General features: G+C 54.2%; 1 protein-coding gene across 2 annotated transcripts; it reads right to left on the bottom strand.

The window, feature by feature from the left end:
• Nucleotides 1-229: 229 nt before the first annotated feature.
• ANGPTL4 (angiopoietin like 4) lies at nucleotides 230-11,938 on the bottom strand. 2 transcript variants are annotated; one of them, XM_054466420.2, is made up of 7 exons: nucleotides 9,856-11,938; nucleotides 8,401-8,511; nucleotides 8,145-8,262; nucleotides 5,130-5,243; nucleotides 3,272-3,367; nucleotides 2,901-3,182; nucleotides 230-897 (listed from the first exon to the last, which is right to left on the bottom strand). In XM_054466420.2, the coding sequence occupies exons 1-7, from the start codon at nucleotides 10,171-10,173 to the stop codon at nucleotides 716-718; spliced, it is 1,221 nt and encodes a 406-aa protein (XP_054322395.1). In that variant the 5' UTR covers nucleotides 10,174-11,938; the 3' UTR covers nucleotides 230-715. The 2 variants fall into 2 exon arrangements, with proteins under 2 accessions (XP_054322395.1, XP_054322396.1); XM_054466421.2 differs by lacking the exon at nucleotides 5,130-5,243.
• Nucleotides 11,939-14,881: the final 2,943 nt, after the last annotated feature.

Raw genomic sequence — 14,881 nt, 5'->3', positions numbered from 1 at the left:
GGGTTTCACCATGTTGGTCAGGCTGGTCTCGAACTCCTGACCTCAAGTGATCTGTCTGTCTCGGCCTCACAAATGGCTGGGATTACAGGCACGAGACACCGTGCCTGGCCCTGGGAACATGTTTACATGGACTTTGTTCACTTTTTAAAACAAACTGAGGGTGACTTACTAGATCTGTGAACTAAACAAAAAGAAAAAAAAGAAAGAAAGAAAACAAACAAGAACAAAGTGTTCTGAGGTTGCTTTTATTCCAAGAACTCTGTGAGCTCCGCCCAGACACCATTGGCGCCTGCTTGTGTCCCCAGGGGACCTACACACAACAGCACCAGCACCATGAGGGCGCTCTCAACCCACACGAGCCCTGGTCCCCCTGTCAGTCAATGTGACTGAGTCCGCCATTGAGGCCAGTCTGGCCGGCCCCAAGTGGTCCCTCTGAGTCCCCAACTCCCTGGCCAGCAAGGAGTGAAGCTCCATGCCCCTCAGTCCACGCCTCCAGAATCTGAGCATATCCTGCAGCCTTGATCTCAGGAGGCAACGCATGCAGCCCCCCTGCACTCAGAAAGGGGGCTTCTCCAGTCGTGGTCTTCTTCTCCGTCCACAAGCTTCCAGATGGCCCCTCCTTGGAGCCCCTGCCCAGGCAGGGAGTGGCCACATCCTCGGGCAGAGCCAAGAGTCACCGTCTTTCGTGGGCCTGGGACCAGGCCCAGCCAGGACGCTAGGAGGCTGCCTCTGCTGCCGTGGGCTGGATCAACATGGTGGTGGCCTGCAGTGGGTAGTAGCGGCCCCGCCAGGTCTTCCAGAAGATTCCCTTCTTAAGCTTCTGCCGCTGCTGTGGGATGGAGCGGAAGTACTGGCCGTTGAGGTTGGAATGGCTGCAGGTGCCAAACCACCAGCCTCCTGCCAGGGTCAGGAGAGAGGGAACATGGTCAGGTTCTTTGAGCCACCAATGGGGCTGAAAGGAGATGGGGATAGGGTTGAGGATGAGGCAGGTTGGGGACCAGGCTGGGCTTTGGACTTGACTTTTTTTTTTTGAGATTGAGTCTGACTCTGTCACCCAGGCTGGAGTGCAGTGGCACAGTCTCAGCTCACTGCAACCTCTGCCTCCCAGGTTCAAGGGATTCTCGTGCCTCACCCTCCTGAGTAGCTGGGATTACAGGCACCCGCCACCACGCCTGGCTAGTTTTTGTATTTTTAGTAGAGACGGGGTTTCACCATGTTGGCCAGGTTGGTCTCAAACTCCTTACCTCATGTGATCCACCCGCCTCAGCCTCCCAAAGTGCTGGGATTGCAGGTATGACCCACTGCGCCTGGCCTAATTTTTGTATTTTTAGTAGAGACAGGGTTTCACCATGTTGGCCAGGCTAGTTTTGAACTCCTGACCTCAGGTGATCCACCCACCTCGGCCTCCGAAAGTGCTGGGATTACAGGTGTGAGCCCCCACGCCCAGCCTTATTTTTAAGTTAAAAAAAACTTTTTTTTGAGACAGGGCCTGGCTCTGTTGCCCAGGCTGGAGTGCAGTGGTGTGATGGCTCAATGCAGCGTCAACCTTACGGGCTCAAGTGATTCTTCTACCTGGGCCTCCCAAGTAGCTGGGACCACAGGTGTGAGCCACCATGCCTGGATTTTTTCTTTTTCTTTTGAGGCAGGGTCTCACTCTGTCACCCAGGCTTGAGTGCAGTGGCTCAGTCTCAGCTCACTGCAGCCTTGATCTCCTAGGCTCAAGAGATCCTCCCAACTCAGCCTCCCAAGTAGATGGGAACACAGGCATGCACCACCATGCCCAGCTAGTTTTTTGTATTTTTAGTTGAGACGGTATTTCGCCATGTTGCTCAGGTTGGTCTCCTGGGCTCAAGTGATCCACTTGCTTCAGCCTCCCAAAGTGCTGGGATTACAAGTGTGAGCCACTGTGCCTGACTAATTTTTTTTTTTTTTTGAGAATTGCTTGAACCCGGGAGGTGGAAGTTGCAGTGAGCCGAGATCGCACCACTGCACTCCAGCTTAGGCAACAGAGTGAGACCCTGTTTCAAAAAAAAAAAAAAAAAAGAATCCTGTGGAGCACCATTATAAAGATGTTTGTGGCCGGACATGGTGGCTCACGCCTGTAATCCCAACACTTTGGGAGGCCGAGATGGGCGGATCACTTGAGGTCAGGAGTTCAAGACCACCCTGGCCAACATGGTGAAACCCCATCTCTACTAAAAATACAAAACAATTATCTGTGCGTGGTGTCGGGAGCCTGTAATCCCAGCTACTCAGAAGGCTGAGGCAGGAGAATCACTTGAACCCAAGAGGCGGAGGCTGCAGTGAGCCAAGATCACATCACTTGTACTCCAGCCTGGGAGACACAGCGAGACTCCATCTCAAAAAATAAATAAGTAGGCCAGGCGCGGTGGCTCACGCCTGTAATCACAGCACTTTGGGAGGCCGAGGTGGGCAGATCACGAGGTCAGGAGATCAAGACCATCCTGGCTAACACAGTGAAACCCCGTCTCTACTAAAAATACAAAAAAATTAGCCGGGCATAGTGGCGGGCACCGATAGTCCCAGCTATTTGGGAGGCTGAGGCAGGAGAATGGCGTGAACTCGGGAGGCGGAGCTTGCAGTGAGCCAAGATCGCGCCACTGCACTCCAGCCTGGGCACCAGAGTGAGACTCCATCTCAAAAAAAAAAATAAATAAATAAATACATAAGTAAATAAAAGTAAAGATGGTCAAGACCCTTTTCAGGATGGGAAAACTGAGGCCAGATAGGCTAAGTTAGTGGCCCAATCACACACACGGCATGTAAGGAAGAGGTGGGGGCAGGAAACAGATGCAATGTGGGGTTGAAGGCAGGACAGAGCAGCAGAAAGATAAGGAGGGAAGCTGCTGGCTGGGTGTGGCAGGGCAGGGCCTGCTCACCAGAGAGGCTCTTGGCGCAGTTCTTGTCCCTGCGGAGGTCGTGATCCTGGTCCCAGGTGGAGAAGGGTACGGAGAGGCTGCTGGGTGGGACGGTGGTGGCGCCCAGCTGGCCGGCCACGGGCGCAGTGAGCTGCAGGCTGTAGGCCGTGTCCTCGCCACCCAGGTGCACAGAGAACTGCAGCGACTCGGCGTTGCCATCCCAGTCCCGCAGCTGCACGGCCAGGCGGCTGTTGCGGTCCCCCGTGATGCTATGCACCTTCTCCAGGCCCAGCCAGAACTCGCCTGGAGTAAGAGAGGCCACTCCGTGAGGCAGGGCCGCTTCTGAGGCTCCCTCTTCCTCCCCTGCCTCCGTCCCCGCTAGAAACACCTACCTTGGGGATCCCCGAACCCCGCCTTATAGGCTTCCCAGGGCCGGTTGAAGTCCACCGAGCCATCGTGGCGCCTCTGAATTACTGTCCAGCCTCCATCTGCCCAGAAAGGTACAAGGTCACCCGGAAGTCCCTCTTCACAGAGGACCCCACTCCCTCATCTGGCTGCCAAGCACCAAACCCCCTCCAAACCCAGGAAGACAGCAGCTCCCTCACTCATCCCTGGAGGACTCGAGGAGGGTGGGTCAGAGGGAGGAATATTATGGGCTGGCCTTGGGAAGATCTTTGTCCTAAGAACCCAGCAGGAACGGAGTGTGGGAGGGAGTAGGCAGTGGAAATCTGCAAAGCCTCTCTGGGCCAGCTGAACTGGGTCTTCCTCTGCATTTCTCAACCACAAAACCCTGTGTTGTAACCTCTTGTAATGGAAAGGACTTCTTCTCAATGGAAAAAAAAGCTGCTTTTTTTTTTTTTTTTTTTTTTAGCGATGGAGTCTCACTCTGTTGCCCAGGCTGGATCGCAGTGCCGCAATCTCAGCTCACTGCAACTTCTGCCTTCGGGGCTCAAGCGATCCTTGTGCTTCAGCCACACAAGCAGCTGGAATCACAGGCACCTGCCACCACGCCCGGCTAATGTTTATGTTGGTAGAGATAGGGTTTCACCATGTTGGCCAGGCTGGTCTTGAACTCCTGACCTCAAGTGATTTGCCTGCCTCGGCCTCCCAAAGTTCTGGCATTTCAGCTGTAAGCCACCGTGCTCAGCAATTTTTTTTTTTTTTTTTTTTGGAAATGAGGTTTTGTTGTGTTGCCCAGGTTGGAGTGTGGTGGCTATTCACAGGTGTGATCACAGCTCACTGCAGCCTGTAACTCCTGGGCTGAAGCGACCCTCCTGCCTTGGCTTCCCGAGTAGCTGGGACTACAGGTGTATGCCACCATGCCCAGCAAGGGCTGAATTTTATTTTATTTTATTTTATTTTGTTTTCTCTCTTTTTTATTTTTTTGGTGGGGGGATGGAGTCTCACTCTGTCGCCCAGGCTGGAGTGCGGTGGCGTCATCTCGGCTCACCTCCGCCTCCTAGGTTCAAGAAATTCTGCTGCCTCAGCCACCTGAGTAGCTGGGATTACAGGCGCACACCACCATGCCTGGCTAATTTTTGTATTTTTAGTAGAGACGGGGTTTCACCATGTTGGTCAGGCTGGTCTCGAACTCCTGACCTTGTGATCTGCCTGCCTCAGCCTCCCAAAGTGCTGGGATTACAGGTGTGAGCCACTGCACTTGGCCTTTTTTTTTTACTTTTACAAAATTTTTTGTAAAGATGAGCTCTCATTATGTTGTCCAGGCTGGTCTCGAACTTCTGGACTCAAGTGATCCTCACAATAGGCCTCCCAAAGTGTCGGGATTACAGGTGTGAGCCACTACACCCAGACAAGGGCTGCATTTTAAAGAAAAGAGGCCAGGCACAGTGGCTAATGCCTGTAATCCCAGCATTTTGGGAGGCCGAAGTCGGCAAATCATTTGAGGTCAGGAGTTTGAGACCAGCCAGACCAACATGGTGAAACCCCGTCTCTACTAAAAATACAAAACTAAGCTGGGTGTGGTTGCTCGCACCTGTAGTCTCAGCTACTGGGGAGGCTGAGGCTGGAGAATTGCTTGAACCCCGGGAGGCGGAGGTTTCAGTGAGCTGAGATCGCGGCATTGCATTCCAGCTCCAAGAGCAAAACTCCGTCTCAAAAAAAAAAAAAAAAAAAAAAAAAGACCAGCGTGGGCAACATAGCAAGACCCTGCCTTTTTGGTTTGTTTTCAATTTAAAGAAAGACAACAGGGCCTATGGGGAGAGAGGCCCCTGGTGGACTAACACACCCTACCTGAGGTCATCTTGCAGTTCACCAAAAATGGAGGAGACCCCTGAGGCTGGATCTCAAATAGTCCACTCTGCCTCTCCCCGTCCTCGAACAGCTCCTGGCAATCCCTAGGCAGCCCTGAAGGGAGATAAAGTGGAGAGTTGAAAGAGGAGGGCAGCCCCTGAGGGGGTCTCAGGAGCCAGGCATATCTGGGGGCTTAACAGCGGATGATCAGGGAAGCAAAAGGCAAATCTGATCTCATGACCACCTCTGCCATCTGCCTAACCTCTTCCATGACTCCCTATGTCCTTCCTCAGCATGGTCCACAAGGCACCCGGAGGACCACCCCCTGTGCCTATCCTCCTGCCATGCTGTACCCACACCTTTCCTGGCACACAGGCTTTCTTCCCACCCTTGTACCACACACTGTCCTGCCACAGGGACTTTGCACATGCTGTTCCCCCTGCCTGGGACTCTCTCTTTTTTTTTTTGATACGGAGTCTCACTCTGTCGCCAGGCTGGAGTGCAGTGGCGTAATCTTGGCTCACTGCAACTTCCGCCTCCCAGGTTCAAGCAATTCTCCTGCCTCAGCCTCCGGAGCAGCTGGGACTACAGGCACGTGCCACCACGCCTGACTAGTTTTTGTATTATTAGTAGAGACGGGGGTTTCACCATGTTGGCCAGGCTGGTCTCGATCTCCTGACCTCGTGATCTGCCAGCCTTGGCCTCCCAAAGTTCTGGGATTACATGTGTGAACCACTGCGCCCGGCGGGACTCTCTTTCCTCACTTCTCTCTCTGGGTCCCAGCTTCTGGAAGGACATCTTGCCTTACCTCACCCCCAGAACAGGCCAGTCCTCCCCAAATGGGAATTGAGCAAGGACTTCCCACTCCTGGACACTGGAGTCACCTAGTGGTCTCTCCTCTGACTAAATGGAGGCTCCATGAGGCTGGGGACAAGGAGCAGCTCTGCCCACAGCCTGGCACCAGCATCCACACAGGCCCCAGCGCATAGCAGCTGCTCAATAAAGACTTGATGAATGGGCTGGGCGCAGTAGCTGATGCCTGTAATCCAGCACTTTGGGAGGCGGGCGGATCAGTCAGGAGTTTGAGACCAGCCTGGTCAACATGGCCAAACTCCATCTCTAGTAAAACATACAAAGATTAGCTGGGTGTGATGGTGGATGCCAGTAATCCCAGCTCCTTGGGAGGCAGAGGCAGGAGAATCGCTTGAACCCGGGAGGCAGAGGTTGCAGTGAGCTGAGATTGAGCCATTGCACTCCAACCTGGATGACAGAGTGAGACTCTGTCTCAAAAAAAAAAAAAAAAGACTTGATGAATGAATAAAAATTAGCTGGGCGTGGTGGCGGTAGGCGCCTATAATCCCAGCTACTTGAGAGGCTGAGGCAGGAGAATCACTTGAACCCAGCGGGAGGCAGAGGTTGCAGTAAGCTGAGATTGTGCCACTGCACTCCAGCCTGGGCAACAGAGAGAGACTCTGTCTCAAAAAGCAAACAAAAAAGTCTTGATAAATGAATGAATGAAGGAATGAATGAGGCAGCAGGTCCAGAACGGGGAGGAAGAACTGTGCTGAGCAGGAGCATCTCAGAAGCTCTGCCTGGGGTCCTAGCTCCTAGAGGAAGAGGAGGCAGGGTTGAGGAAAGAAAGAGGGAGGGAGGAGGGGAGCATGGCGTTGAGCACGTCTGGAGGCTTAGACTCTCCAGACTGGGAGGAACCACCCCCAGCCCAGCCGGAAAAGTAGGGGAAAGGTTGAAATGAGTCTGCACGGTGGGGGTGGGGGCGGGCCCAGAGTGACCAGGAAGACGCTTTCCGGCCCCTCAGGCATCTCCCCTTTCCCCTACTTTCCTCCCATCCAGTAAGGATGGGCACGCGGCCAAACCACCAGTGTGGCTTCCATGAATGCCAGCTATTTGCCTTCCCAGCTCTGAACTTTCTCCTACTTGGCGGGCCTGAGCCAAGAGTCTGGGAGTCCGGAACCCACAGAATCCCTGCTCCCTTGCACCGCATTTCCCAGCCAGGACTTGTGCCTTCCCCTGTCACCCTCCAGAAGCCCCTCATCCTGGGACGGTGGCTTTGGGAGGGTGGACAGGACCCTGACCACGCTCAGATGCCAGCCTGGCCGGGTTGGGGGCGGGCGGCGCGGACGTGGGAAGGAGCAGGAGCTTGGGGAGGAGAGAACCCTCAGGTCTACAGTGCTGGAAGCCTGCAGCTGACCCTAGGGTGTGAGAGGGGGATCCAAACTTTCACCCAGTTGGCTGTGGACAGCCACAGAGGCAGGGAAGGACGAGGACCACAGGGAAACCGTGTGGAGCCGTGAACTTAGAGTGAGAACGGTGAGTCCGCGTCGGACACACGTGGACGGGCTGTGGTTCGAGATGAATGGAGATTTGGGAATAAAACACCTACAACTTGTGGTGGCAGCAAAAGCCCACTTTCTGCGGCCGGGAGGGGGCCGGTGGGGGCGGGGAGGGAGGAGGAGAACAAGAGAGGGAGGAGGAAGAGGGGTCAGGGACCTGGAGCATTGGTTTGGAAGATGCAAGAATGTTTCTGGCCTGGGAGCTGGGGGTTCCCAGCCCTAATTCCCACACATCCCAAGACAGTGTGGAGGGCCCAAATCTACGAACACTCCTACCTGGCACCCCCTGCTCCATGACACCCTCCCCTAGAAGGTTCTAACCTTCAGGCTGGCACCCCGAACCCCATTTCTACCTTCTCCAGCACCCCTGCAGCTCAAGTCCCTCAAGATCTCTTTCTTCACCTCTCTTCCGATCAGTGACCAGCAGGGCTTCAGGGACAGCCCACTGGCTTGCAGGGGAGAAGGGTTGGGTGGCCTGGCTGGGCCAGGTCAGGGCTGGGGAAGGAGGTGCTCCCATCAGCTTTGACCCAGAGACTGGTGAGCCCTCGGGGACTCCAGGCCATGACATCTTCTCCTTAAGGTGGACCTGACAAGGAGAGGACCAGCAATGGCAAGTGGTGGGGTAGGGGTGGCCACCGGAGGGCATCGAGGGCCAGACACTCACGGTACAGGCGGCTGACATTGTAAGCCAGGTCAACTGGCTGGGTCATCTCGGGCAGCCTCTTTCTTCGGGCAGGCTTGGCCACCTCATGGTCTAGGTGCTTGGGGTCCAGGAGGTCAAACTAGGATGGGATGGGAGGACGGTGTCAGGTCCTGCCTGGCCCCACGTCCCCAACCACAGGTCCAGTTCTCACCACCACCCTCCCCACCTGGGGTCCCAGCTATCAGAGGGAACTTTTCTCCCTTGATCCTAGGGTTACCTGGCTTTGCAGACGCTGAATTCGCAGGTGCTGCTTCTCCAGGTGCCGCTGCTGCTGGGCCACCTTGTGGAAGAGTTGCTGGATCCTGCTGTTCTGAGCCTTGAGTTGTGTCTGCGGAGGGGTGAAAACCTTGGTGAGGACCCAGCTTGCCTTCCCCAACCTCTTAATTCATCCACTCATCCATCCCTCCAAATCTCCATCCACTGAGGCCAGGCAAGGGAGTCTATCTTTCTTTTTTCTTTTTTTTCCCAATGACGGGGTCTCGTTCTCTCGCCCAGGTTGGAGTGCAGTGGTGCTGTCACAGCTCACTGCAGCCTCCAACTCCTGGGGTCAAGCGATCCTCCTGTTTTCAGCCTCCTGTGTAGCTGGGACTACAGCCGTGCAGCTCTATGCCTGGCTTATTTTTTATTTTTTCAGACAGAGTCTCGCTCTGTCACCCAGGTTGGAGTGCAGTGGTGCAATCTTGGCTCACTGCAACCTCTGCCTCCCAGACTCAAGTGATTCTTGTGTCTCAGCCTCCCAAGTAGCTGCCACCACACCTGGCTAATTTTTGTATTTGTATTTTATTTTATTTATTATTATTATTATTTTGAGACGGAGTCGAGCTCTGTCGTCCAGGCTGGAGTGCAATGGCATGATCCCGGCTCACTGCAACCTCCGCCTCCCAGGTTCAAGCAGTTCTCCTGCCTCAGCCTCCCCAGTAGCTGGGATTACAGGCGCCCGCCACCACTCCCAACTAATTTTTGTATTTTTAGTAGAGACGGGGTTTCACTGTGTTGGTCAGGCTGGTCTTGAACTCCTGACCTCAGGTGATCCACCCGCCTCACCCTCCCAAAGTGCTGCGACTACAAGCGTGAGCCACCGCGCCTGGCCTTATTTTTATTTTATTACTATTGTTTTTTTGAGAAGGAGTCTCACTCTGTTGCCCAGGCTGGAGTGCAGTGGTGCGATCTCGGCTCACTGCAACCACCGCCTCCCGGGTTCCAGATTCTCCTTCCTCAGCCTCCCAAGTAGCTGGGATTACAGGCATGCACACCATGCCAGGCTATTTTTTTGTATTTTTAGTAGAGACGAGGTTTCTCCATGTTGGCCAGGCTAGTCTCGACAGCAGGTGGAGGCTCCATGAGCCACTGCGCCCGGTCATTTTTTAATTTATTTTATTTTATTTTATTTTATTTTATATTTTATTTTATTTTATTTATTTTATTTATTTTATTTTATGTGTGTGTGTGTAGAAGAGATGGGGGTCTCGCTATTTTGCTTTAGGTGGTCTTGAACTCCCGGCCTCGAGCGAACCTCCCTCCTCGGCTTCCTAAAGGGGAGCCCATCCCTTGACGCAGGGGACCCCAGGGAGCCACAGTTGCGCACCCCACCCCCACCCCCCACTCCTGTCCATACCCTTCCAAGCCAGGAGAGCCAGTAGGGACGCAGAGAACCGGCCCTGGGGACACGTACCTGCAGGCTGTGAAGGACCTCAGGGTCCACCCGGCTCTCAGGGGCTAACGGGAGGGCAGTGGACCCCTCGGTTCCCTGGCAGGCCGACCCGCACGCGCTCAGGCGCCGCTCCAGCGCGCTCAGCTGACTGCGGGTGCGCTCTGCGTGTTCGCGCAGCCCCTGGCCGAGCTGCAGGAGTCCGTGCGCCAGGACATTCATCTCGTCCCAGGACGCAAAGCGCGGCGACTTGGACTGCACGGGGCCGCCCTGAGCGCTCAGGAGCACGGCGGTGGCGGCGCAGAGCATCAGGGCTGCTCCGGCCGTCGGAGCACCGCTCATCCTCTTAGGTAGCCTGGGAGCGGGGATTCGGGGACTCTCGGGGACGTTGGGGTTCCAGGTGCGAGGACTGGAGACGCGGAGGACCAGGGATAAGACCAGCTTGGTTGCAGAAGCTGCTGGAAAGAATCGGATCAGAGTCGTGTGAGGATCCGCTCAGCTGGAAAGAATCGGATCAGAGTCGTGTGAGGATCCGCTCAGCTCGGCTTCTCCCCGCCGCGCCCGAGGACGGTTTTTATAAGTTGGGTGCGGAGTGGGCGGAGGAGTCTTGGAGGCGGGGTGCGGAGAGTGCTGGGGGCAGGGCCTGTGGCCGGGGGTGGGGTCCTGTCCTCTGGAGGCCTAGGTAGTCTGCGGGCTGGGGGATGCCTTGGGGATGCCAAACTGTGGCTCTCCCGCCCCCGCTCCAGGCTCAGGCAGGCCTTCCTCTGCGAACCGTGGGAGACGTGACTCTTCTTTCCCCCACGGTGCCCGCCTCTAGTGTGGAATTCCAAGCCCGCTATTCCTCCCCTGCCTTGCCCAGTGGCGGAGAGGGCGCACGCCTGAGGTCAAGACTTCCAGACCAGCCCGGCCAACATCGTGAAACCCAGTCTCTACCAAAAATACAAAAAAAATTTAGCCGGGCTTGGTAGTGCGCGCCTGTAGTCCCAGCTACTCGGGAGGCTGAGGCAGTAGAATCGCTTGAACCCGGGAGGTGGAGGTTGCAGTGCGCCGAGATGGCGCCATTGCACTCCAGCCTGGACGACAGAGCCAGAATACGTCTCAAAATGAAAGAAAAGAAAAGAGAGAGAAAGAAGGAAAGAAGGAAAGAGCCGGGTGCAGTGGCTCACGCCTGTAATCCCAGCACTTTGGGAGGCCGAGGCGGGCGGATCACGAGGTCAGGAGATCGAGACCATCCTGGCTAACACGGTGAAACCCCGTCTCTACTAAAAATACGAAACATTAGCCGGGCATCGTGGCGGGCGCCTGTAGTCCCAGCTACTCGAGGCTGAGGCAGGAGAATGGCGTGAACCTGGAGGTGGAGCTTGCAGTGAGCCGAGATCACGCCACTGCACTCCAGCCTGGGCGACAGAGCGAGACTCCGTCTCAAAAAAATAAATAAATAAAATAAAAAAATAAGGAAGGAAGGAAAAAGAAAGAGACAGAGAGGGAGGGAGGGAAGAAGGAGAGAGAGAGAGAGAAAGGAAAGAAAGAGAAAGGAAGGAAGGAGGGAAAGAAAGGAAGAAGGAAAGGAAGGAAGGAAGGACGGAAGGAAGGAAAAGAAAAAGAGCTGAGTTCAGTGGAGCCCAGAACTCACCAAAAGTTCTTGCCTTGCGGAGGCTTCCTGTGACCTCCATCCCAAGACCAGGAGAAACTTCTCTGGGCTCGCATGTTCCTTCCCGTGAAATGGTTCGTCATCGCGGCTGTGTTTATGAGATTCTTTGACTTCCATTTCTCCCCTGAGCCCGAAATTATGAGTGCCTTAGCGGCAGGACTTGGATCAGGGCCTCACCCCCATTGCCTACCCTCTACCGCCAGGTCTTTAATGTCCTGAGCTTTGCCTATAATAAAGCAGGAACTTAGAGAACAGAAAGAGGAGACACAAGGAAGGGAGGAAGCCAGGGCGGTCGCCCATGCCTGTGGTCCCAGCTACTTGGGAGGCTGAGGTGGGAGGCTCACTTGAGCCCAGGAGGTAGAGGCTGCAGTGAGCCACAATGGTGCCACTGCACTCCAGCCTGGGCAACAGAGTGAGATCCTGTCTCTAAAAAAGAAATAAAATAAAAGTCTGTGGCCGGGCGCGGTGGCTCACGCCTGTAATTGCAGCACTTTGGGAGGCCGAGGGGGAGGCGGATCACCTGAGGTCGGGAGTTCGAGACCAGCCTGGCCAACATGGTGAAACCTCGTCTCTACTAAAAATAAAAAATTAGCCGGGTGTGGTGGCATGTGCCTACAGCTACTCGGGAGACTGTGTCAGGAGAATCGCTTGAACTCAGGAGACGGAGGTTGCAGTGAGCTGAGATTGTGCCACAGCGCTCCAGCCTGGGTGACAGAGTAAGACTCTGTGTCAAAAAAAAAAAAAAAAAAAGTTTCAGACACGGAGGACCTTCCTCTTTCTCTCCCTTATTCATTCATTCACTCACGCACTGAACGAAGGTGCTGCTGCCCTCTCAGCCCAGCCCCTGTATGTTTGAAGTTCCCAGGCAGGTGGAGATACCCCAACATTCTGAGCCTGGGGTAGGGATAGAGTTGGGACAAAGGAAGTATTGAGTGAGGCTAAAGGGCTGCACCACATTCATTCCACAAGGCTAAGTATTCATTCAAACTTGCACCGATCTCCTCTGCCTCTTCCCTACCAATTCCCCTATACCCTGTCAGGAAGGGGAGGCTGGCACAGAAAACCAGCCTGCCAGGAAGAACTCGGGGCAGGTTGGCTCGGAGCACTGGCAAGGAGAAGGGCATTGACTCAGCAGGGCTCCGAGCCAGCTCATTCTCTGGAATCTGAAACTGCACACTCGAGGGCTGACGTGCAGGCCGCCACTCATACACTTGGCCCCGTCAGCTGGGCCAGATGCCAGGACAGCAAATCCCTCCCAGCAGCAGTGGACAGGAAAGGGAGGGAGGAAAACCCCAGTGAGGAGTAGGTTCAGATGGTCACCGTCTGGCCTGTCCACCCCCAAGCCCCCAACCTCTTTCTGAGTAGAGGCATAGCTATCCCAGGCTATCCCAGAATGCAAGCTCCTCCTCTTCCCCAGCTTCTTAAACTGAGAGAACTGATCAATTACTTCCCTGACCTGACGACCTTTTCATGATCTGATTTTCAGGGACTTCTTTGAAGCCATGTGTCCCACAGCACAAAACACATCACAGATCCAGGGTCTTAAGGGCACCTGCTGTGAGCAATCTACAAAAGAGTCTATACTGTAGCCTTGAGTTGGCTCTAGATTTTATTCTAAAAACTGCTCTTTATTTTTTATTTTATATTTATTTATTTATTTTTTGAGATGGAATCTCGCTCTGTCACCCACGCTGGAGTGCAGTGGCGCAATCTCAGCTCACTGCAAGCTCCACCTCCCGGGTTAGTGCCATTCTCCTGCCTCAGCCTCCCGAGTAGCTGGGACTACAGGCGCCCACCACCACGCCCAGCTAATTTTTTGTATTTTTAGTAGAGACGGGGTTTCACCGTGTTAGCCAGGATGGTCTCGATCTCCTGACCTCGTGATCCGCCCGCTTCGGCCTCCCAAAGTGCTGGGATTACAGGCGTGAGCCACCGCGCCCAACCTATTTTTTATTTTATTTATTTTTTTGAGATGGAGTTTCCCTCTTGTCGCCCAGGCTGGAGTGCAACGGCGCAATCTCCGCTCACTGCAACCTCTGCCTCCTGGGTTCAAGCGATTCTCCAGCCTCAGCCTCCCGAGTAGCTGGGATTACAGGTGTGCACCACCACACCTGGCTAATTTTTTGTATTTTTAGTGCAAACGGGGTTTCACTATGTTGGCTATGCTGGTCTCAAATTCCTGACCTCAGGTGATCCACCTGTCTCAGCCTCCCAATGTGCTGGGATTACAGGTGTGAGCCACTGTGCCTGGCCTAGCCTTTTTTTTTTTTTTTTTTTGAGACAGAGGCTCACTCTGTCACCCAGGCTGGAGTGCAGTGGTGCAATCTCGAGTCACTGCAACCTCTGCCTTCCAGGATCAAGTGATTCTCGTGATTCAGCTTCCCGAGTAGCTGGGACTACAGGTGCCCACCACCACGCCCGCTAATTTTTTGTATTCTAGTAGAGGGGGTGGGGTTTCGCCATGTTGCCCAGGCTGGTCTCAAACTCCTAAGCTTAGGCTATCCACCACCTCAGCCTCCCAAAGTGCTAGGATTACAGGCATGAGCCACCACGCCCAGCCCTGTTTTATGTTTTTTTTTTGTTTTTGTTTTTTTTTTTTTTTTTTTGAGATGGGTCTCACTCACCCAGGCTGGAGTGCAGTGTCACAATCACAGCTCACTGCAACCTCAACCTCCCAGGCTCAAGTGATCCTCCCACCTCAGCCTCCCAAGCAGCTGGGACTACAGGCATGTGCCACCAGACCTGCCTAATTTCTGTAGATTTTGTAGAGACAGTATTTTGCCATGTTGCCCAGGCTGGTCTCAAACTCCTGAGCTCAAGGGATTCACTCGCCTCGGCCTCCCAAAGTGCTGGGATGACAGGTGTGAGTCACTGTGCCTGGCCAAAAACTGACCTTTAGAATGTGGCCTCTGACCCAGCAAAGACAAAGTCATCCTGATCAATTGTTCCTTGAGCACCTACTATATGCTAGGCACTGTGCTGGGGCGATCACGGTGGGCAAGACCAGGTCTCCAATCCCAGCGTGTGGGCTACTTTGGCCAACATAGTTAAAAATTGTTAAAATAACCAATTTTATATTATGTGTATTCATTTTTTTCTTTTTCTTTTTTTCTTTTCTTTTTTTTTTTTTGAGACGTAGTCTCGCTCCGTCGCCAAGGCTGGAGTGCAGTGGCGCAATCTCTGCTCACTGCAACTTCCGCCTCCTGGGTTCAAATGATTCTCCTGCCTCAGCCTCCTGAGTAGCTGGGATTACAGGTGCCCACCAACACGCCTGGCTAATTTTTGTATTTTAGTAGGGACGGGGTTTCACCATGTCCAGGCTGGTCTCTAACTCCTGACCTCAGGTGATCCACCCACCTCGGCCTCCCAAAGTGCTGGGATTACAGGTATGAGCCACTG

The sequence above is a fragment of the Pongo pygmaeus genome, chromosome 20 (assembly GCF_028885625.2).
Source record: "Pongo pygmaeus isolate AG05252 chromosome 20, NHGRI_mPonPyg2-v2.0_pri, whole genome shotgun sequence".
NCBI classification, from domain to species: domain Eukaryota; kingdom Metazoa; phylum Chordata; class Mammalia; order Primates; family Hominidae; genus Pongo; species Pongo pygmaeus.
This window is presented reverse-complemented; position numbering and strand designations above follow the sequence as displayed.

Bases quoted from the DNA above. Each gene is read 5' to 3' on its own strand.
- ANGPTL4 (XM_054466420.2), bottom strand. From the start codon at position 10,173: ATGAGCGGTGCTCCGACGGCCGGAGCAGCCCTGATGCTCTGCGCCGCC. The intron at 8,512-9,855 runs GTACGTGTCCCC...ACCCCTCCGCAG, and splicing joins AGGTCCTTCACAGCCTGCAG to ACACAACTCAAGGCTCAGAA. The intron at 8,263-8,400 runs GTAACCCTAGGA...ATCCCATCCTAG, and splicing joins TTCAGCGTCTGCAAAGCCAG to TTTGACCTCCTGGACCCCAA.